The sequence below is a fragment of the Tinamus guttatus genome, unplaced genomic scaffold, assembly GCF_059628265.1.
Source record: "Tinamus guttatus ecotype Peru unplaced genomic scaffold, ASM5962826v1 Tinamus_guttatus_pri_ptg000434l, whole genome shotgun sequence".
NCBI lineage: Eukaryota > Metazoa > Chordata > Aves > Tinamiformes > Tinamidae > Tinamus > Tinamus guttatus.
The window spans coordinates 2,160,364-2,182,955 of NW_028288968.1; the positions used below are offsets into that span (position 1 = coordinate 2,160,364).

At 51.0% G+C, this 22,592-nt stretch overlaps 2 protein-coding genes across 2 annotated transcripts; one reads left to right on the forward strand and one right to left on the reverse strand.

The window, feature by feature from the left end:
* The first annotated feature begins 60 nt into the window (after window positions 1-60).
* LOC104578508 (tubulin alpha chain) lies at window positions 61-2,251 on the forward strand. Its single transcript, XM_088531836.1, has 3 exons — window positions 61-283; window positions 482-630; window positions 1,295-2,251. Exons 1-3 carry the CDS (start codon window positions 103-105, stop codon window positions 2,249-2,251), a joined length of 1,287 nt encoding a protein of 428 aa, XP_088387962.1. The 5' UTR covers window positions 61-102.
* Window positions 2,252-6,419: 4,168 nt separating this feature from the next.
* On the reverse strand, window positions 6,420-9,674 carry LOC104568151 (tubulin alpha-1D chain). The gene is made up of 3 exons (XM_010215039.2): window positions 9,434-9,674; window positions 8,007-8,155; window positions 6,420-7,403 (listed from the first exon to the last, which is right to left on the reverse strand). Exons 1-3 carry the CDS (start codon window positions 9,633-9,635, stop codon window positions 6,420-6,422), a joined length of 1,335 nt encoding a protein of 444 aa, XP_010213341.2. The 5' UTR covers window positions 9,636-9,674.
* Window positions 9,675-22,592: the final 12,918 nt, after the last annotated feature.

Genomic DNA, 22,592 nt, shown 5'->3' on the forward strand with positions numbered 1-22,592 from the left:
AGCCTCAGGTGCTGGTGTGGGCATTCTCCTAACGTCCTTCTGTCTGCCATCCCCTTGCAGAGGGAGTGTATTTCTGTCCACATTGGCCAAGCTGGAGTGCAGATGGGCAATTCGTGCTGGGAATTGTATTGTTTGGAGCATGGGATCTGGCCAGATGGCACCATCTCCTCTGAGGCTTCTGCAGGGCCAGCAGACTCTTCCTTTGGGACGTTCTTCAGTGAGAGTGGCTCAGGGAAGCATGTGCCCAGAGCAATATTTGTGGACCTGGAGCCCACGGTCATTGGTAAGGCATGAAAGATGTGCAGGCCTCTTGTTGGAGCTCCCTAAGCTTTCGGGCCTCGTATGTCAGCGCTGGCTCTGAGAGCTGTGGGGGAGGTTGCTGGCTTTGCTGGGAAAGGGCATTTCCCCAAATGAGGGCAAGCCTCTTGGCAGGTGGTGGTGGATCTGCCCAGGGCACTCATGAGCTTCCAACCTCTTGCAGATGAGATCAGGACTGGTAGCTACCGCACGCTCTTCCACCCGGAACAGCTCATCAGTGGCAAGGAAGATGCTGCCAACAACTATGCCCGAGGCCACTACACCATTGGGAAGGAGATCATTGACTCTGTTGCTGAGAGGGCTCGTAAAATGGTAACAACACGCGTGCGGCTTTGCTCCTAATGCTCTGTGGTGGTGGCTTCCATGGCCATGGAGCGAGGCAGCATAGGCACAGCTGCATGGAAGTCTCCTGGGTTGAGTGTGTCACTGCTGGGACAACAGGATGGGATGGCCATGGTGGGAAGGGAGTAACTTGCTGGTTGGGACTTGAGGGAAAAGAAAGGGGTGCCTAAAGTGCCTGGTTTCAACTTAGTGATGTGGCCTCCCAGTTTTGGGCTGTTGTCTCCTCTCGGGTGTCTCATGTCCATGCATTTGGCCTTGGAGTACAAGCTTTCCATGCACACAGACATCTGGAAGTGTTATACCAGCACTAAGAGTCTTGCTCTGGATATATCCTCTTAGTGGCCTTACAGTTTTTCCTGTTCTCAGCTCATTATACTTGAAGCCATCTAGGCCAAACTGTCCACAGGCCTCTCTCCTGCTAAAACCAAGGTCTCTAAGAGGTGGCAGGTTTCTGTCTCTGTCTAACAGAAAGTGCCAGGTGAGCAGTGGAGGGTGCATATGAGCAGTAGAGCAGTGTGGTCTTAAAGCTGATGGGGAAGCCCAGCCCTTAAGCCTCATTTGAGGTTAAAAAGTGCAGTGAGACTGGAGTCACGTCAATAACTTGGTTTTGCTGACTCTTTCCTTGGTGCTGCAGACTGACCAGTGTGATGGTCTCCAAGGGTTCCTGGTCTTCCACAGCTTTGGGGGAGGCACAGGCTCTGGCTTCACCTCCCTCCTCATGGAGCGGCTCTCTGTGGAGTACAGCAAGAAGTCCAAGCTGGAGTTCTCTGTGTATCCAGCCCCACAGGTCTCCACAGCTGTGGTGGAGCCCTACAACTCCATCCTCACCACCCACACCACCCTGGAGCACTCGGACTGCTCCTTCATGGTGGACAACGAGGCCATCTATGACATCTGCAACCGCAACCTGGACATAGAGCGTCCCACCTACACCAGCCTCAACAGGCTCATTGGGCAGATAGTGTCTTCCATCACTGCCTCGCTGAGATTTGACGGTGCTCTGAACGTCGACCTGACTGAGTTCCAGACCAACCTGGTGCCTTACCCACGGATACACTTCCCCCTCACCACCTATGCTCCCATCATCTCGTCGGAGAAAGCTTACCACGAGCAGCTGTCAGTGCCAGAGATCACCAATGCTTGCTTTGAGTTCTCCAACCAGATGGTGAAATGCGACCCGCGCCGGGGCAAGTACATGGCCTGCTGCCTGCTCTACCGCGGCGACGTGGTGCCCAAGGACGTGAACGCGGCCATCGCAGCCATCAAGACGCGTCGCTCCATCCAGTTTGTGGACTGGTGCCCCACGGGCTTCAAGGTGGGCATCAACTACCAGCCGCCCACGGTGGTGCCCGGGGGAGACCTGGCCAAGGTGCAGCGAGCTGTGTGCATGCTGAGCAACACGACGGCCATCGCGGAGGCCTGGGCCCGCCTGGACCACAAGTTTGACCTGATGTACGCCAAGAGGGCCTTCGTGCACTGGTACGTGGGGGAGGGCATGGAGGAGGGGGAGTTTTCCGAGGCCAGGGAAGACCTGGCAGCTCTGGAGAAGGATTATGAGGAGGTTGGCAGGGACTTTGCAGAGGAGGAGTAAATCTTTTATCTCTGGGAAGGCAGCTGGCTTATAAAGCGTCTGATATTCTGGTTTGGCCATTCTCTCCAGAGAAGAGAATAGCAGGCTCTGTCTAAATATGGCTTGGAAACTCTGGCTTGGCCAGAAGTGACTTGTGGTTCAAAGCTTTTGTATGTATAGATGAAAATTTGTCCAATACATGATGTCCAGCAAAGCCTCTCCTTGTCCTGTCTTGTTGTTCCACCAACCTGACTCTCGGGGATCTCTTATATTTTGATGATCACTTCAATCCTACCCTGGGGCCTTCCCAGCCACTCTGATGTGGCTGTATCACTCCCTCTGGGAGTAGATCAGTCCCAGGCTGGGCAGGACCCTGTGATTTAGGGTGGCTGATGGTGATGTGACTCCTCTGCCCTGGGGAGAAGTGCCAAGATGAGCAGTGAGGACCTGTCCCATGGGGCCTCTGGCTGCCCCTGGCCTCTCATGTGCAGAGGTGCTGTCAGCTCTGGGTTTTCCATGCAGCTGGCTGCCCTGAGATGGAGCAGGATCAGGTTTCTCCCATCCCCTCCCTGTCCAGAGCCCTGCTAAAGCAATCCATGTAGGGCTGCCAGTGCTCAGTCTCCCTGGAAGTCTAATTGAAGTCTGGAAGGGGGAATTTGAATACTTCAGCTGTCTGTCAGCCCCCTGTAAAAGCATGTGACCCATAGCCAAGTTTGTTCCTGGCTATAAAGCAAGCAGTGGTCTCCTAATTAATTTTTTTCTTCTCTTGTGCTACTCAGTTAGCCCGAGGTAGGACTTCTCTAGGGCAGGATGCATGAATCCATGCAAAGGGCTAATGAGCTGAAAAAGGAGGGGGGGATTTAACTCAATCTTTGCAGATCTGCTCCGTGAACTGGAGCAGGTTATTTCTCCATCTGGGAGTCTCCTTCCCAGCAAGTGCTCCAAGAAAATGAGCTGGCTGAGATGCAGCAGAGACTCTGGATCTCGTGTCAGCCTGTAATTGAAAGGCTGACAATGTTGGCTCTGGGTTGCACTGGAGGAAAGTTTAAACAACCTGAGGCAAGGGTGGGGGGATCATTATACATTAAAGCCTGTCTGCACTCGCCATTACTCAGCTGGCTCCTGGGGGTGGCAACCTCCCAAGGTCAACAGAGCTCCCAGGGGCTGGCTCACCTTGAGCTGCCCTTGGCCTTGGGGAGCTAAGGAGCATAGGGGAGTGTGGCTGGTGGTGCAGAGACTATGGGAGAGACAATATGTTCTTGAGGGTCTTCCTTGAGGTTCCTGGTTCCTCCTGATGCAGCTTTGTGGTGGCACTTGGGCATGCTTGGCTGCAAAGGAGCTGCTTCAGGTGTTGAAGACCCCCAGGAGATCTCTATGCTTTCCCCAGCATAGAGAGGAGACGAAGCAGAAACAAAAGGCTCTGGGCAGGTGCAGGCAGCTTGGGCAGGTGCCTGTCCTGCTTGGATGAGGGACCAGGAGCAGAGTAAGGTTTGCTTTGGCTAGAAGCTGGCCCTTCAATTGCTTGCTTTTCTGGTCCAGGACTGGAGCAGTACGTGGGCTCCTGCCTCCCTGCAGGAGACACAGGCTAGAATGGCTGTCCTGGATCTCATGAGCTGCAGAAAACTCTGCTCGTGCCCTTGCAAGAGCAGCAGCATCCCTGCTATCTGAGGGCATGATGGCCCTCAGCTCAGCCCAGAGGGGATGACAGTGACATCCCAAGAACCCCGCTCCTGTGGGCTGCCCCACGTGTCATTATCTGCAGAGCTCAGGACTGGCCTTGCTGTGGCAGGAGGAGCTGAGCTGCAGCATGGCCTTGCAGCGGGCACTGCTTTGAGAAGCAGACCTGGGGGCTGTGCCACGTGGAGAGGGGACAAGGCATCCTTCATGACCATCAAGGAATGACTGCTCTTCCCTTTACACAAGGAAAACCTTTCCTTTCACTCCCTTACAAAGCTGCAGTCGTGGGAGGTGCTGGAGCAGGGCTGCACTGATGCATGTGCCAAAGTAATGGATTTCAGCAATAAATGACTGTTGAAATTACATCAGCCCCAGCAATGTGCTGATGGCTTTCCAAGCTGCCAGAGCACGGGGATCACGTTCCTTCCCTCCAAGCAACTCTCAGCCTGTGTCCACCCTGAGGAGACTGCACTGCACTCACGTTTGCTGAGGATTTAACCAAGGGCTTCCAGCCCTGGCCACCTGCAGAGAGTTAAACAACCTTGGAACGGTGGCAACCATGACTGGAAAGGTCCCTGCATGTTGACCATGGGAATGGAGTCATAAGTCCTTGCTTCTCTAGCAAGCATGGTCAAGTCATTAACAGCCCCAAATGGGGCAGTCACCCTGGGAGAGTTAAAGTCGGTGCTATGGGACATGGTGTAGGCACAGCCAGCTGGCAGCCCAGGACATGGCTTGGCCAAGTCTCCAGGAATGAAGGGGCTGGAAAGGCAACTGCCTGGGATAGGTGAGAGGAGATGCCCTCAGGCCAGCAGCTTTGGGTAGAGCTTGTCCCATGGTGGAGGGACACCAGGTATACCCCACCTCCAGGGCATCCATCACCACCACAGAGCTGGAGTTGAAGGAGAGAACCCATCACACGGGGCAGGAGCTGCTTTCTACCCCCCAGGACCAGCCTGAGAGGGGAGCCCCATACAGCCAGGTGAGCTGTGGGACAGGCCCCATGTTTTAGCATCAGAGATGTTCCTAAGACTCTACCTGCCCCCTGATCCTGCTGTTAAAATGTCCTCCTGGCTTTTGAAGCAATCAGCAGCCACCAGGGAGCTGCAGCTCCTTCCACCCTCTGCCTGGGCATGGTAATGCTTCTGCATCTTCACAACCCTCTAATCATCCCCAGGCACCAGCCAATGCATCACCCTGGAGAACATCCCACAATGCCCAGGGAAGAGGGTGGTCCTCTTCCTGAGACTCCAGATTCCTGGAAGCAGCACCTTATATCTTAAAAAACCAGAGCACGAGGAAGCTCTGTTTCTGCTTACAGCCACCAAGCACAGGTAGATCCAGGAATAGAGAGTAGACAGAGGGGTGCAGCATTGCCTCTAAGGCTATTGCCCTGAGGAGAGCCTAGAGTCCCAAGCAAGCATTGAGGCAAGCCTCTTGCCCATCCCCTAGGGCAAGGGAGTGTTTGTAAGCCCATCATAGCACCAGGAACTTCATGGTATTTCCTTCTCTGACCACCACACTGCTTGGAGAACCTCTGCCCCCCACCTGCAGGGTCCTGGTTTCATGTCCCCAGTAGCTGCAGACGCCCAAGAGCCCCTGCTCAGAGCCACTCTGCTGCCCCAGGCACCAGGATCCACTCAGGTAAAGCCAGGCCAGCACCTCCAGACTTCACCAGAGACCCACCAGGAAGGTGCTCCTGAGTCAGGTATCTGCTTCCCTGGAAGGACAATCCCTTCCAATTCCATCTGGACATGATCCGGAACACTGCTCTGCGTCATCTCCTCCTGCAAGAGGGCTGGACACCATGATCTCCAGGGATCCCTTCCAACCCCAAGGATTCTGTGATGCCCTGACTGCTCCTACCTGGCACCCAGCCATCCATGAACAGCATCCAGCTGGAGCCAGACAAGTCCCTGCACAACAGAGGACATTTCCCTCATAGCAGTAGCCCTGCTTTGGGATCCTCAGTGTTGGTCCAGCCAGAAGCACATCTTCAAATGCTATCTTAGAGAAAGGGCAAGTGGGAACTGTAAAGAAAAATCAAGACTAAAGTTATGACTTTGGAGAAAAAAAAAGTCTTTATTCAAAATGTTATTCAAATACAAAAGGCAGTTGCATAGAAGTGTACTGGTACATTTCTAATTGAAAAAGGTGCTTTTGCAGTAAGAGCCAGAGTAAAAATGTCATTTAAACCAAAGCAGGCAGCTTGCAACACTGCCCTGGACTACCAGGAGACTCTTCCCAAGCAGAAGATGACTCCAGCCCAAAGCCAGGCACTTAGTCAGCTTCACTCTTGGATACACAGCAGTGTGATAAAGCTCAAGACACCCATGCTACAGAAGTGCATTAGGAGCACATAGACTATGCAAGCAGAAAAGGAGTAGTAGGTCAAACAGTAGCGTGGCAGTTCAGGACAATCCTGTGGCACCTCCAGGCACTTGGGACCAGTTGAGTCAGATGACAGAGTTTGTTTGATCTGAGGTTCAATTTCTTCAAAAACAGGTGTTTCTTAGTACTCATCCTCATCAGCCTCCTCCTCTTCACCATCAGCCGAGTCCCTGCCAACCTCCTCATAATCCTTCTCCAGAGCTGCCAGGTCTTCCCTGGCCTCCGAAAACTCCCCCTCCTCCATGCCCTCCCCCACGTACCAGTGCACGAAGGCCCTCTTGGCGTACATCAGGTCAAACTTGTGGTCCAGGCGGGCCCAGGCCTCCGCGATGGCCGTCGTGTTGCTCAGCATGCACACAGCTCGCTGCACCTTGGCCAGGTCTCCCCCGGGCACCACCGTGGGCGGCTGGTAGTTGATGCCCACCTTGAAGCCCGTGGGGCACCAGTCCACAAACTGGATGGAGCGACGCGTCTTGATGGCCGCGATGGCCGCGTTCACGTCCTTGGGCACCACGTCGCCGCGGTACAGCAGGCAGCAGGCCATGTACTTGCCCCGGCGCGGGTCGCATTTCACCATCTGGTTGGAGAACTCAAAGCAAGCATTGGTGATCTCCGGCACCGATAGCTGCTCGTGGTAAGCTTTCTCCGACGAGATGATGGGAGCATAGGTGGTGAGCGGGAAGTGTATCCGTGGGTAAGGCACCAGGTTGGTCTGGAATTCAATCAAGTCGACGTTCAAGGCCCCGTTAAATCGCAGCGAGGCGGTGACAGATGAGACAATCTGCCCAATGAGCCTGTTGAGGTTGGTGTAGGTGGGACGCTCAATGTCCAGGTTGCGGTTGCAGATGTCATAGATGGCCTCGTTGTCCACCATGAAGGAGCAGTCCGAGTGCTCCAGGGTGGTGTGGGTGGTGAGGATGGAGTTGTAGGGCTCCACCACAGCTGTGGAGACCTGGGGAGCTGGATACACAGAGAACTCCAGCTTGGACTTCTTGCTGTACTCCACAGAGAGCCGCTCCATGAGGAGAGAGGTGAAGCCAGAGCCTGTGCCGCCCCCAAAGCTATGGAAGACGAGGAACCCTTGGAGACCACTGCACTGGTCAGCCTGCAGCAGAATAAGGCTTTTTAATTTATCTCAGCTGAATACTGGAGTAAGGAACCAATGTAATACAGGAAAAAAAAAAAAGAATATATCTGTTTGGAGCACTTATTAGCCAGGAGAGAATCATTCAAGCAAAGCCACAAACTCTAGCCATTGTCTTTCCAAGGGTGGATTCACTCAGTTAACTTTCCCACTAACCATCTTTTGATTAGACATATGCTAATCAATCAGAGGACTTCCATAGGTAGTTGAGCATAGCCAATTCCTTTAGAATTAATCTCTGCATTTGCATAACCAGAGTGTGGCTTCCCTATGGTCAAAAGTCCCTTTCTTCCATATTTTAGATGTAGCATTTTCTTGCTCCAGCCCATGACTCTGATACACAAGGACAGTTGCTTTAAGAACAGATATATCGTTTCTTAAGAACTCCTTTCTTTACCAACCCCCAAATCTAGCGACAATAGCAGCAGACCTTGAGCTCAGAGAGCGGAATTTCGCTTTTATTTTATTTTTTTATTTATTTTTTAACCCAGGCATTAACCCAAAATTTAATTGCATTATCCATGATGGGCTATTTTAAGGAAAATGCTTTCTTTTCCCTCTTACCATTTTACGGATTCTGCTGAGAACGGTGTCAATGATCTCCTTCCCAATGGTGTAGTGGCCACGGGCATAGTTGTTGGCAGCATCTTCCTTGCCACTGATGAGCTGCTCGGGGTGGAAGAGCGCGTGGTAGGTCCCAGTCCTGATCTCATCTACAAGGAGGAGCAGTCATGGAAAACAGCAGTTACTCTACCACACTAACAAACAGAACTCATAAACCCTGCAGGAACCCATGCAAAATGAGATTACAAACAAATTGATGGTCATGGTGTGATTAATTATACTGGGAATAATAAAAGGGGTTGGGAAAACACTGTCCAGACTATCAAGTTCATTACCTCCTCCACCTTCTTCCAGCTGCCACCTTGAGATCCTAATCTAATTTGGTTTGTAAAGATCTGTAACTTTATCACATGTAACTTGTGCTTCTTCTAGAGCATCTTGAGGTTGCTGGAAGCACTGTCTCCACCACCTGCTCTATGGCATGTTGAAGAGGAAACATCACCTCCTGTATTGACATTTCAGCTAGGCTCATCCCACCAAGCTCCAGGCATCTAGTGAACAGAGGCACTAGGAGCAGTTTCTCTGGGCTCTGCCCAGTCATTGAGGTTGATAGACACCTCCAAAGAGTCATTAAATCTACTCAGTCTCAACACTGGATACATTTCATATTCTGCTGGCTCACTCAGATTCCCAGTTTAATGCCTTGATAAGGTGCCTAGAAATTAAGTGGAACCAAAACAAAAGTCTGCATTCCTTCCATTAAATGAAATACTGAGTCACACATCCCAGACAGTAAGATAGGAGCAGACACATTCACCCACAGGAGAAGCCTAGGAGGCAGGAGCAGGATAATATGGAAGCAGGTGCCAGGGAGTTGTTTCCTCCAGCTTTCTGAGCAAAAGAGTTTGTTTTCTAGGAAGATATTCCAAATCAAATTAAAATGCCATGATTAGGTCACGCTTACAAAGACAATTAATGAAGTCCAGCTTCACTCCCTTTGGAAGGGAAAGTAGAAAGCTGCCAACAGCAAGACACCCATTTTCCACAGAACCATGGGACTGGTGGCACCTACATGCCCAGAGGTGCTTCAGAGGTAGCTTTAAAGCCAGCACTACCACATCAGGTCACAGACCCACATAATTCAGTCCAGAGCCAATTGTGGTTAATAAACCCAATAAACTTGACACTTGCTGAGGGTCCTGCTTGAGACAGCAGGTCACTCTTAAATGGAGGGATCAGCTGAAGACAAGACTGTGGGAAGAGCAATGGCACTTGCAGGTCCATTTGGAACTGCAAAGCCCATCCAGCTGCTGATGGCTGGAGACATTTTAACAGAGCAAAGGGACCTGCCAGGCAATGCAGGCAGCAACACAAGGCTCAGAAGTCAAGGAAGAAGACGCCACAACACCCATCTGCCCCGCTATTACCAATGACAGTGGGCTCCAAGTCTATGAACACGGCCCGGGGCACGTGCTTCCCAGACGCCGTCTCGCAGAAGAAGGTCTCGAAAGAAGAATCCACTTGTTCGGGCTCCGGCTCCACAGGTTTTGCCAGCTTGGGGCCAGGAATGGTCCCGTCTGCCTGGATGCCGTGTTCGAGGCAGTACAGCTCCCAGCAGGCGTTGCCCATCTGCACGCCAGCCTGCCCGATGTGGATGGAAATGCATTCCCTCTGGAAAGGGAAACGGCTGGTTAAGGAGATTTTTAGACATCCTGCAACTCAGCAGTAGCCCCCACAGCTCTCATTGGGGCCATTTGCTACTGGCAGATGATTAGGGAAACAGGAAACTTCCACCCACTGCCAGGAGCTGGAGCAAGGATCAGCCTCTGATCCATGGGGCTGCTGGACACAGCCCAGCCACGCACACAGCATCCCCAGGAAGGGCTTTTCCAACCCAAGGGAAGGAAGGAAGGAAGCAGGCGATGGGTTTGGTGCTGAGGCAGGAAGCAGCTGAGCGCTGCTGGCTCCTTCTTGCTCGTGCTCCACTGCCTCCACCTCGTCCCACACGATGGGTCCTAAGGAGATGGGGGCACAGGCCTCCCTGAGCCGGGCTCCGCATTAAACAGGGAAAAGCCGAACCTGGGAAATCCACAGCCGAGCTGGGAGTCACACCAGGAAACAAGGCTGGAAGAAACTGGTATTTGCCCGGGGCCCAAACGAGGGCAACACCCGAGGAGAGGCTTGGAGTCCCCTTTTAATCAGGTCACCCTCCAGGAGCCTGTAACTCCCTCCAGGGCAGGGCTGGAGGCACCTCCATCTTCTGGAGCCACGCTGGGGACTGTAGATGGCTGAACGCTTCCCTTGGTAATTGGTACCTCTGCCACCACCAAGATGAAAGCACCTCTGCAGCAAGGACAGGGACCCACGTCCCAGCATCCAAGCAGGGCTCCCCATTCCGGCCATGCACATGGCAGTGTGGCCTCCCAGGGACTCCAGGCACAGAGGGCATTTTCCAGGGCACTGAGAGGCAGCTCAGTTCAGGTCTCCTCTCTGCTGCTACCCACTCATCCTACTCCTTTTTGCTCCATGCTTCTGCTCACCCCAAGTCCTACCCAGAGCCAGGGGTCCCCATGAAGGAGCTTGCTCCAAGGAGTCCATCTCAGACAAGCGGGTGTCTCATGCCTCAAACATCCTCAACGCTCACAACCCTGGGCACAACTGACCTGCCAAAGCCACCCTGCCCTTTTCAGCTGAGCATCTACCACCAAAACGATGCTAGACCTGGTCTTGGGCACCAGCTGCTCATGGCAGTAGCAGGAGGCACCAGGAGAAGGAAGTAACACAACTTCTCCCCTCTTTTCCCTCCAAGCATTGAGGGGTCAAGACGTTCCTCAGCATTCAAGCAAGCTGAAGAACCACTGCGTGTCCAGTTCACCCACCGCAAACCAGATGCCGTGCAGAGGAGCGGGTGGACACCGACTCCAGCAGCCGCTTAATCCAGATCCAGGCCTGGAGTTCTCCTGGGGGTGGAGGCCACGCTGAAGCCCCCTCTCTCCCCGCTGATATTTGCGCTATTTGGGAAATGCTGCCTGCCATTTGCCCATCCCTCCCAGCAAAATGGTTGCAATAGCCGCGCTCGCCGGGACAGCTGCTCCACACGCTGCCCTCTCCCAGCTCCCCAGGCCCAGCACCTGCTCCGAGGGGCACGTCCAGCCCGGAGGCAATGGAAAAAAAATAGGGAAAAGACAAGGGGCCTGCAGGAACAGCAGGAGGAAAGCACAGCTCACGCTACGCAGTTCGCTCCCCTTCTCAAATACACTTGGAAGGGGTTTTTGATTTGATTTTTTTTTTAAATCCCAAATCTCCAACATTTGTATTTCATATCAGGACGGAGTGCATTTTGCAGACTCTGGCTATAGGCAGCCTATTGTTGTCCAGCTGATTTTCCCAATGGAAATACCGTGGAAATGGTTAACTGTTTTATCACCGAGGCAGACGCAAGAAGCCCCAGATAAAAAGAAGCAAGTTCAAAAGCTGGCTTGCCAAAGGCTACTTTGAAGTTTTCGCCCATTTGCAACATGCAAAGGGACACCAGCAGATTTTTTCCCAAAGAGTTGCTCTTTTGCATTCAAAATAAGGTGACAGTTGGGCTGTTCTTTGAGAAAAGTTTCAGCAAGATCAGCCAGCAGCGTTCAGGGCTGCAGGTTTTTTTAGTAACCAGATTGAGCCACTAAAGTTTCACAGCTGCAAACTCTTTAGAGCAAAGATGCAATGAAAAACCTAGAGCTGGAAAGGGGGGGAAAGAAATCTTTATTCCTTTAATATCTAATCCCAAGGGATTGTAGCAGACAAAGGCAACATGGCAGCTCACTCCTAAGGAAGAAACCCTGAGGTCTCTGCAAGTTGCACTAGTTCCCCTGGGGCAGTGCGAGAGTGGAAGTGCTAAAATCATGGAAAAGTGCCAGGAGTATCAAAGTTTAAAGTTTAATATGCCACGCAGTTGTGCATCTAGATACGCTGGCTCCCAGAAAAGTAAAACCCAACTTGCACTAAAGAGTCAAGCCCTTTGCAACTCCACGGTCCCATCCCAGGAGCTGCAAACCCCAGAGTGGAAAAAGCAGCAAGAGGCCACTGAAATCTCCCTTATCCAACTAAGTCCCTCATGTTTCCCTTATAAGGAGCAAACATCGATTCAATAAGTCGCAAGGTAATCAGCAATTAAACAAAACTGCTTGGAATTAACAGCCCCAAGAGGAAAGGAGAGGAAAAGAGCAAGCAATCTGTTCAGCTCGGTACACTTGGAAAACAATCTATATATTAAGTTGAGGCTAATATAAATATATGGCATGCTCTTACCATGATGAGAGTGGAGGCTTGCTAAGATCTAGGCAAAACAGCTGCTGCCCCTGCCTCTGCCTGCAACTTTATAGCACAGGAAGGCTTGACTCCACCTGAATATAAAGAGGCTTTCTGCTAGCTTAAAGGAGCAGAGCTCCTTTTCCTTTGCATCCCCAGACACAGCAAGGGTTGACATGATCTGCTAGTGTCCAGCTGGGGTAGTTCTTGTGATTTAACAGCTTGTGTGTGGTGCATTTTCCCTTTTTTTTTTTTTTCTAAGAGAGGTTCACCCCAAAGAAAAGCAGAAATACTGAACCTTGGGGAAGTCCGCTATGATGCACTTTATCCAGAAGACACAATCCTTCCCTTATCATCATCCAAAGCCAATGCATTATATCTTGCCTATTTTTAGACCTAATTCTGCAATTTTTGGTCTTTTGCCTCACGCCCTCGCTGACTTTTACAGGAACATGCTGCCCCTCCACTTGCCTTACCTGCTGGCCACCACTTTGCCCTAATGCCAAGAGCTGGCATAAAGACACTGTGCCAGCCCTACCCCGTCCTGCAAGCCTTAACCAACACAGCTCTGGATCTACCTTGAGGACTCCGTAAGGATCTGCATGGTGGATATCCAAAGGCATCTCCAGGGTGTATCTCTCCTCCCGGAGATGCACAGCAAAAGGACAAGAAGCAAAAAAGGGCAAGGGCAAAAGGGCAAGAAGCAGCGAGGGAAAAAATGACTCAGTTTAAGGGGGGAAAAAACAATCATGAAGGTGGTCGGACATTGGAGAGTGAAGCTGAAGATGGGGGAAACTTCATTCTTGAATATTTTTAAACCTCGCATGCGTGAAACTTTGAGCCAGCCCATCTAAGTAAGGTTCTTTGAGCAAAAGGTGAGCCAACATCTTCCACACATCCCCTGTCAACCTTGATTGTTCAGTGGCAGCTGCTTTCAGCACCACTGATGTTGTACAAGACTTTCTCACCCTCTCCATTATCACCTGGTCCTCCTTCTTCCCTGCTCTGGCCACTCATTCCCACTCAAGGTCTCTCCTGGGACTTCCCATCCTCTTGGCCATCCTGAAACCAGAGTTTTCACCACCGGTAAATCGACTGGGTATTTTAGGGGGCCAAATTAACATTCTTACTATGAACCCGCACGCATCAAAGTGGTTGGAAGAATATCAGAGGAACAGGGAGAAAGCTGCTGGCCTGATGGGCAAAGCCATGAGCTGACTTGTAGGAAATGCTGGAAAGAGTCTGGGGAAGAGCTTGGATCCCCTTGGATGTTGAACGCTGGGGCAGATGGGACCATTGCGTTGCTCCTGCTCAGGACTATACCATGGATTTAGGGAATGTGAGGCAAGGAGATTGGGTTCACAGCTATGTCTGCATTGAAAGTGGGGGAATTCAACACCTAATTGAGCTCAGCATGATTCTTCCCTCAGATCCAGCATCTACGAACGCAGTTGTCATCATCCTGGGCCCCAGACCTCTGGCTGGGAATAAAGGTGACCTGTGAGCACAGAGAAGCTACTCGTTTCCAGCCTAAACCAAGAACCACCCAAAACTCATGCACTGAGCCTGCCGGTCAGACAAGATCTTCTCTTTCTGAGACACATGTTCCTCCGTGGCAATAGAAGAAACCACGAACGTGGGCCACCATTCTCCAGGTACCCAGCCTTCAGTCAACCCCAAACTCCTTAATACTCCAAGCCCGAGATCTTGAGGCTGATTTCTTTCTTCCTTGGGAGATGGAAAGGCCAAGGAGAGGAGCGTTGTAGCGTGGTGGTGACAGCTCCGACCTGCCTGCGATCTGGGCTCCAAAGACATATTTAGAACTGCAGCAAGAAGACAGAGACCAACCCGCTGCGGCGGCTCCCAGCCTTTTTATAGACAGATCTCACAGCTGCTGCCTCCTCGTTCCTCCTGCATCCTAAATATTGCCTCCTTGGCTGCCCCTGTCCCCCTGTTGCTGGCCACACCAGGCAGCCTGGCACCAGCTGCAGCTGGCCCTGCTAGAGCAAGTCCTTACCGCAAGGATGCCGGTGGTGTCCCAGGAGAGACGCTGGACACGTGTCCTCGGATGGAGGGGACAGCTGATCTGTGGTCATCCCGCTCTGCGCAAGCACACGAATTACTATAAAAGAGGAGAGAAGAGAGAAGTTACCATTTTTTGCTGTGCTGTCTCAGAGGAGGGCACTAAAATTTCACCTTTTAGGCCTGACACTTGTTTTTGTGAGATGCCCCATAGAATCCAAAGGGCAGAGAAATGTTTAATTTAAACCAGCGTTGCTTTTTGCTGTTGCTGAAGCAGAGGAAAAAAAAAAAAAAAAAAAAGGAAGCAGGGAAAAAGTAGTTTCATTTAACTTCAGGCTGAACCAAAATGTGGGAAGTTTCGGTGTTTTTCTGGTTTGTTTGCTCCAGTGCAAAGAAAATAGTGATGCACATAACCCCAAAAACCACCATTTCAGGAATAATTTGCTCCCCTGTTTAATTCTTCACCTAGCTAATTTTGCTCCGTTTCACATGTGAACTTCTCTAGCACCAGCTGCCAGCCACTGGCTCTCATTATGCCTTTTTCTAAGGAGCAAAAGCTGCCAATTTTCCACACCCTCGTCCTCCCCAAGGCACTTGTTGTCTTTTCAAGCGAGTTTAGCACTGACCAAATACGCACAACAGCCCTGGAGATCTTCATCCTCCTCATCAGCCTCCAACAGCCAGATCCTGTTCTCCAGCAGGTCACCGTCCATCTCCCTTGTCCTCTGGAGGCATAAAGAGAAAAAGCCACTTATTCCACCAACATTTGACCTAGGTTCATCCCATCTAGTGCCAGTTCTCCCTCTCCTACGTTTTCTCCCATTCTCCTTCCTTAAGTTCTGCAGGGCTGACATTGAAGCACTGCTTCTGATAGTGGTTGTCCTTGATGTACCGTGTAGTGAGGCCCCAAGAGCATCTGTTACTGATAACCAGCAATGATTTATCCGAGCTTTGGCTTGCCCATCTCTAGCATTTCCCCATGTGTGTTTCGTCCATGCACGGCTGCGTTTTATACCGTTCCTTTTGGACCTTTCTACTTCTCACACAAGGAGGATACGAGTGGAGACTCCTCCTCTCCGTTCACTTCCATGGTTCTCTGTCCATCCAGCCGGATCCTTCACAATTTCTCCTCCAGACAAACACTGCACATCCCTGCAGCCTGAGACAGCCGAGCTGCTTGGATGAAGGGGGAACCTGCACAGAAAAGCGATTAAATTCTCAGCAAAAGGAAACTGCTAAGAAGGTGCTGTCAACTGAAGCATTCAGCCTCAGTAGCAGCCTTTAGCATGCACTATCATAATGCAAAAAAAAAAAAACCTACCTAAATAAATTATGGCCCCAAATGGTTACAAGATGTAAATTTTCATGTCAAGGCTATCAGAATGGGACATTTTGATATTCCAGTGTCTTCCTCCATCCCTTCCTCAGTTTTTGTTTCTACACAAAATCCTGGCAGTTTGAGTGGAAACACATATTTCCAGCAGAAATCCCCCAACCAGCTCTGCCTCGAAGCTATTCCAGCAGCCCAGGGTGGAGAAAATCCCATCTCTTCATCCGTGTCCACTCAGCTGGGCTTCTCCTTTGCTTCCCCCTTTGCTTGAGGGAGTCTTTGCAGCTCCTAGGCTGGAGCACTAGCAAGGATATATTTTTATTCGTTCTCCAGATGCAAAGACTTATTTCTACTCTGCTCTTTCTAATTGCTTTGGAAGTTGATGGATACGTGCTTTAAGGAAAAGCTGTCTTCTAAAGCAACCTGGAAAGAAATGGATTTATATCCTTTAAGGGGTTTGAGTGTGGCTGTAGTGTGGCAGACAGGGATCTTCTTCCCGGTGTCCTGCTCCCAACAGTGGCCACAAGCAGCTGCTTACAGCAAGGAGCCCTTCCCACGTGCGACTTGAGATGAATCATTGCTGTGATTAACCTCTGTGGTGCACAGAGACCTCCTGCAGGGCTGGAGAAAGGGGCCAAGAAGACAGACATCTTCTTGGCCATGTGAGGTCGTCTCATTTCTCCTCATATCCTTTCTCTCTTACGGAAAAGGATTGGCTGGGAGCCCCTGGAATCAAATTTTCCAAAGGACCTTGCAAAGCTGCGGTTAAAGAGACCCGTCCCCCTGTTGTACTGAGCAAAGAGGTTTTGAGCAAGAGTCCTCAACGCCGCAGACAACGTTGACAAATGGCAGACGATTCCAATGAGTTGCAGCTCATGGGGCTTTTCTGGACGTCCTGACTCTCTAGCAATGAAAAATCCCAGAATCCCAGAATGGCTGAGGGTGGAAGGGACCTCTAGGGATCACCCAGTGCAGCCCCTGCTCTGGCAGGGACACCCAGAGCACGGGGCACAGGGTGGCATCCAGGCGGGTTGGACATCTCCAGAGAAGGAGCCTCCACAGCCTCTCTGGGCAGCCTGTGCCAGGGCTCTGGCACCCTCACACCAAGGAATTTCTTCCTCACGTGGACATGGAGCTGCCTGGGCTTCAACTTGCACCCGTGACCCCTTGTCCTGTCCCTGGCCACCACCCACAAGAGTTTGGCCCCAAGAAGAGTTTGGACCCAACTCCCAAATATTCTCACAAATCCTGTGAAAACAATTAGCTTTAAGATGTAAAAGCAAAATACCTTTTTCCTTTACCTTCCAAAAAGATGAAATGTACTTCAAAAATATGCATAAGGGCCTCACTGTTAATAAAACCAACTTTTTGCACTGGCTGTCTCTCTGGCTAAGACAAGAAGACCAAGGAGGTCTAAAAGTAACATCTATACAAGATTCAAGGAGTGAGAATGGGAGAACAGAATGACTTGAACTATCCAGACTAATGTGCTTTTTTCTTTTTTTTGCCTTTTTTTTCCTTTTTTTTTTTTCCTGAAAGGAATTCATTCTGTGCGGTATGCAACAGTTGGGAAAGGCATCACTCAAGGCTTGCAACAGCTTGGCCAGCTTGGCTATCTCCTAAGCCTTCTGGAAGAGCTCTGAAACCTTTCACAAGTTGACTGTGTCACTTGGCAGAGTTACTGTTGTGGCTGCAAAGCACATGTATTATCTCGCTTAATGCTTGCTGACTAACTGGAACATAAGGGCAAATTTTTGTGTAGTTTTACAGCACTTATTTTCTAGGATTTTAAAGATGAACATATGAGGCAGCTTTTTTTTTTTCTGTTGTTTCGTTTGGTTTTAATGACTTGAAGTACCAATGGTGACACACACTCTAATCATGTGCAATTTATGGCCTAAGGTTTTATGGCTCCATAAATGTCTAAGCTTCCCCGAATCCCCCAGATGACGACTTTCAAAGTAGTGCAAGTGCTTAAATGAGCAACACGGCCAAGTGCATAAAATTCTACCAAATAACTCGACACTTTGAATCCTGAAAGAGATCGGTGTCAATGAAGCATGCTTTAATCTTTGCTTAATTAAGCCAGCTTGTTTGGGAACCACGAGTCCTTAATGCATGTGTTACTAATCCTCTGCTTAATCCCCCAAATCTTTCCAAAAGGCCATAGTCCTCGCTAAGCAGGCTATCGTTTAAGTCAATATAGTTGTTGCTACTCCTTTGCTGGAAGCTGGGAGGAGAAAGCCCAGCAGGCAAAATCCCTGCTTTGAATAAAGTCTCTTCTGGCCCCAATGATATGGAGCAAACTCAAATTGGATCTGTTCCCAGGGTGTAAAACACCTCGGACACTTCAGACGACTTGTGGTAATGCAGCCACAGGGGATCATTCCCATGACCAAGCTCCTCTGTATCCTTCTTTAGTTGAAGTTGACCAGAGAAGCAGCTGGAGCAGAGGAGCAGAGCTCTGGAGCCCACAGTCACCACAGAAACACCAAAAAATAGTGGGAATCTAATGGAAGAAAGAACACAGCGTCCTTCCCAAGAGGCTTGAAGATAGAAGATTGAAGATAGAAGGCCCTTAGCTAGATTGGCTTCTCACTTCTCCTAAACGTTTACGATGGGAGACCTGTGGCTCACAAGAGATCTACATCTCTTTTAAGATGTGACCCACACTTTGAGGTTCTCTCTCTCCTATCTCTGCTCTCCCATTGCTGGCAAGAAGAGTGTGGGTTCTGCAACAGTCCCTGGTCTTCCATGGCTTGGACCAGGCTGTGAGTCCCTTCCTTTAACTGTTCATCCAGGCCTGTCTGCAGGGAGATCCCACTCCCACATAAAGCTCCAAGGTGGCCTCCCACCCGTCCTGGAGCCCTCACAATGACCATCAAAAAGCCATCAACAGCATCAGCAACATGGATGCCCAACACCCCATTCCTGCCCACCACTGGGATGTGTGTTGTCCCGTCCCAACATGTCCTTGGGTGCCTTCAGTGCCTTCAGCGCTGGCTTCCCCGAGACAGACCAACATGCTGACTCTATCCCTGGATATTCTTCACCTTCATGATCTGCCTATAGCTTCAATATGACCCAAGCACGTCTCCATGTTGGAGACCACCAGGATCGGTGATGGATTCTCCAACCATCTAAGAAGTCCATGACCTGGGGATGGACTTCGTGGGGGAGCAAGGTCCCCACAGATGTGCCCATGGCCACTGCAGATGCCAAAGACAGGAGGCCCTAGAAGACCAGGAGCTTTTGAAGGCCAGGAGGAGACTTCAGGTCATGGTGGGCCATGGTCCAGCCACTTGTGCATTTGACGTGGCGTTGAAACAGTGACAACGTGAGGTAGGATAGGACTGATGGGGCGCATAGTCGTGTCTAACCCCTCGGTGGCCTCCTGTCTTTTGACCTAAAATTGCTTTTTTTTTTTTGGATCAAACTGCAGATTCTACCTTAGGCTAAAAAAAAAAAAAAAAACAGAAATAAAAACATCCCTGAAAATTTTGATTTATTGCTAAAACGCAGCCAAGCCAGTACGCATGTAGGGTGGGTTTTTTGTGGGTTTCGAAGCATTTCGCCCACTCGTGCCTCAGTTTCCCGCGCTGCCGCCGCGGTCCTCCGGCGCGGTCCTCCAAGGCTGCGGCGGCGGCGCGGGACGCCAGGGGGCGCCGCGCTGCGCGGGGCCGCTCCCGCCGCCCGCCGCGCGTCTCCTGGCAACGCGCCCGTCCTGCGCCGCTGATTGGCCGCGGGCGCCGCCGCCGCCATTTTCAAACGCCCCGGTTGCCGCCGCCGCCGCTGTCGCCGCCGCCGCCATTACCCGGCGGCCGTTTCCAGTCCGCGGCTCCTCCCGCTTCCCCTTCTCATGGAGGCCGAGCCCGCGAGCCAGAAGCTGCCGCGGCGGAGACGGGGCCGGGCCAGTGCCGGGGCCCGCGGCAGCCGCTCGCCGCCGGCCGACAGCACCCCCGGCGGGGCCGCCTCCTGCAGCCGGTAGGAGCCGCGATCCCTCCCCGCCGGTGTCCTGCCCCTTGCGCCCCTCAGACCGATGGAGACCCTCCTGCCTTATAACGGGGAGGGGGGCGCTTGCTGGCCTGCCTTATAAAGGGAACTACCCCTCCATAGTCTTATATAGGGGGAACCCCCCCCCCCCTCCCCGGTCTGTAGCAAAAGTGTTATTTATTTACATTATAAGAGCATTTATTTACATTAAAAGAGCCAGCAGGCCATAGGGAGCTCCTCATCCTGCTGCCTTTAAGGGGGACACCCCCTTACCAACTGATGACTGCAGGGGACCTACTCCCCTTCTATTTTATAAGGGGGGGACATCCCCTATGCTATAGGTGTCTTTGCTGCCCCCCTGCCTTATAAGCAGGTGCTCTCTAAGCTGTAAGAAACCCCTCGCCTTCCTATGCCATGTGGGTTCATGGATTTAGGGCATCCCTGGCTGCCCCATGGAGGGGGTTCCTTGCCCATTTCTATTCCATGAGTGTTTTTATAGAGGGAAGGAGTGGCCTGTGGGCTATAAGGGTTCCCTGCCTGTCCCAGTGGGGTGGGTGGCTGGTCGCATCTCTAGCCCTGAGTGCCAAGATCCCTTTGGGCTTTTGTGCAGGCACTTCCATCCTCTCCTGTAGCTTGTGGGGGTCTCCTGGCTGCCGGCCTCCTGTTTAGGGGAAAGAAAAGGGTCTTCCGTGCTCCCTAGGGTGGGTGTCAGTGCGACTGGAGGCTGGAGTGTCTCCTACCTGCTCCCTATGGAATACAACTGGGAGTGGGTGTCAGTTAAACCAGGGGCCTGAGGCTGCAGGGATGACCGGGCTGGACGGGTCCCCTTTTGCCATTGCCAGCTTGGCCTTTGGGGTTGCTGTAACTCTGTAAAGGAGGCCACGCTCTTAGCGTGGGGAGACTTGCTTCGACTCCAGGCTCAGCCTTGGCTTTTCCTCTGGTTTGTAATTACCCTCTTGTGCAGTTTATTGCAGCAGTTCTGATGTGTGGGGCTTGGAGACCTTTCCTAAGATCGCTCCATGAAGGAGACTCGCTCTTTGTGATAACCAGCAGCTCGTTTTTTTCCATGTTAACCCCCAAAACGTTACCTGGGTCTGCTTATAAGCAGATCCTACCCTATCAGTGATTGATCCATGAATAAACCATCTCCTCCTGACTCGAATCCAGACAAACCCAGGTGGATCAGAGGTGCCTTGGGGTTAGGAAGGGACTTTTCCGCTCATGCAGGAGGAAAGTGCCCTGCTCCCAGGGGAACACACCAAGCTCTGGAGATTTCCTTGGATATATGAATACCCTAAACTTAAATTAGGATGGTTGGCAGCTGGCTTAGGCCAGCAGAAGGGAGCACATCTGTAAAACTCCTGACCTGTCATCCTTCCCCCTTGCACACAAATACACATTCCTCTATCCTGATTTTTATTTATTATTCTTCTGTGCAACTGCAGTTTGCTTTTAGACCTTCTACACGGAGTAATCTATAGTGTCCCAAAAATAAAAATCCCTCAGTTCTGGCAAAGGGTTAGTCTTGCTGCACTCCGGTCTCTACCTCCAAGTGCTGCATGCGAGCTGAGCTTCTCTCTGGGATGTGACCAGGGCCTTTTCTTTACTCCTGTATTTTCTTGTCCCCACTCTCCATCCTTTACAGCCCAGCTTGGAAACTGCTTCTTGCTGCCTGGGTCATAGTAGCCAGAGATGCTCCTGGCTTCTTTCAGCCTCACCTGTGTCCTGCAGCTGGATGGGAGAGAGGGGACCTGGGCAGGGCCTTGTTTTGAGACCTGCTGAAATTCCCCAGAGGCTGGGATGGATTTTCCTTATTTGATGGCCTTAAATCAAAGCAAGTTAAACATCAATGTGCTTGGTTTCCATAATGGCTGGTTTTAGTAAGCACGGTGTGTTCTGCATGGCAGAATGCTTTAATGAACTTGAAAAAGTAAATGTTTTCATAGAAACACGCTGCAGTATCATCTTGCACTGCCGTAATTACCGCAGCTGAAAAGCGTAACATAATTAAAGGCTTCAGCAGCTTGGTGAGGTGATGAAACACGTTGGCTGTTTGTGGGATGGTCGCACATTCCTCTGCAAGGCTTGTCCGTGTGCAGAGGCTCGACAAAATGACGATAAAACTGCAAGAAGTTGACGCAGATAAGACGTGTGGGTATTAAACCTTCATCGAAGACTTTCTCACAGGCAGATTGATGCCAGCTCAGCACCTAGATGTGGTCTTTTGATGTAAGTAGAACAGTTCAAGAAGTCACTGGCTCAAGGCTTGATTGTAGTATAATAGAAAAATTTAATTAGTAAGGGAAATCGGGAGATCTCTGGTCCAACCCTTGCTCAAAGCAGCTTCAAACTCAGGGCAGTTTGCTCAGGGCCTTGTCCAGGTGAGTTTCCAATATCTCCAAGGATGGAGATTTCCCTGTCTCTTTGCGCCAGAGTCTGGCCACAATTATTAGATAAGCAAGTTTTTCAAAACAGGAATTTTCTGTGCTACAACTTGTACTTATTGCCTCTTTTTCCTTTGCTGCAAGTGCCCAAGAAGACTTCTTCATTCTCGCCGCTCCTTAGGCAGTTGCAGACAGAAATTGGATCCTGCCTTCGTGTTCTTTTCCCTGAGCAAACATCCTTCCAGTCCCTCCTTGTTCTCCCTGTGTTGCAGTTCCTAGGCCATTTTGGTAACCCTTGGATGGACTTGCTCCTGTTATTCATGTTTCTTGTCCTGGGAGGCTCCAAAGCGGACCCGATGCCCTCATGAGGTCCCACAAACTCGAAGCATCTTCCCTTGACCTGCTTGCTGTGGCTTTGCCAGCTCAAGGCCAGCCAGCTTGCTGCAAACCACTAATAACATTTAATTTAAATTGCTTGATCCCTTCGGTTCTGTTGGAAAAGTGTTAACTAGGGTAAAGGGAGAGAATAAACACCTGGAATATTTTTAACTTCCTCAACCA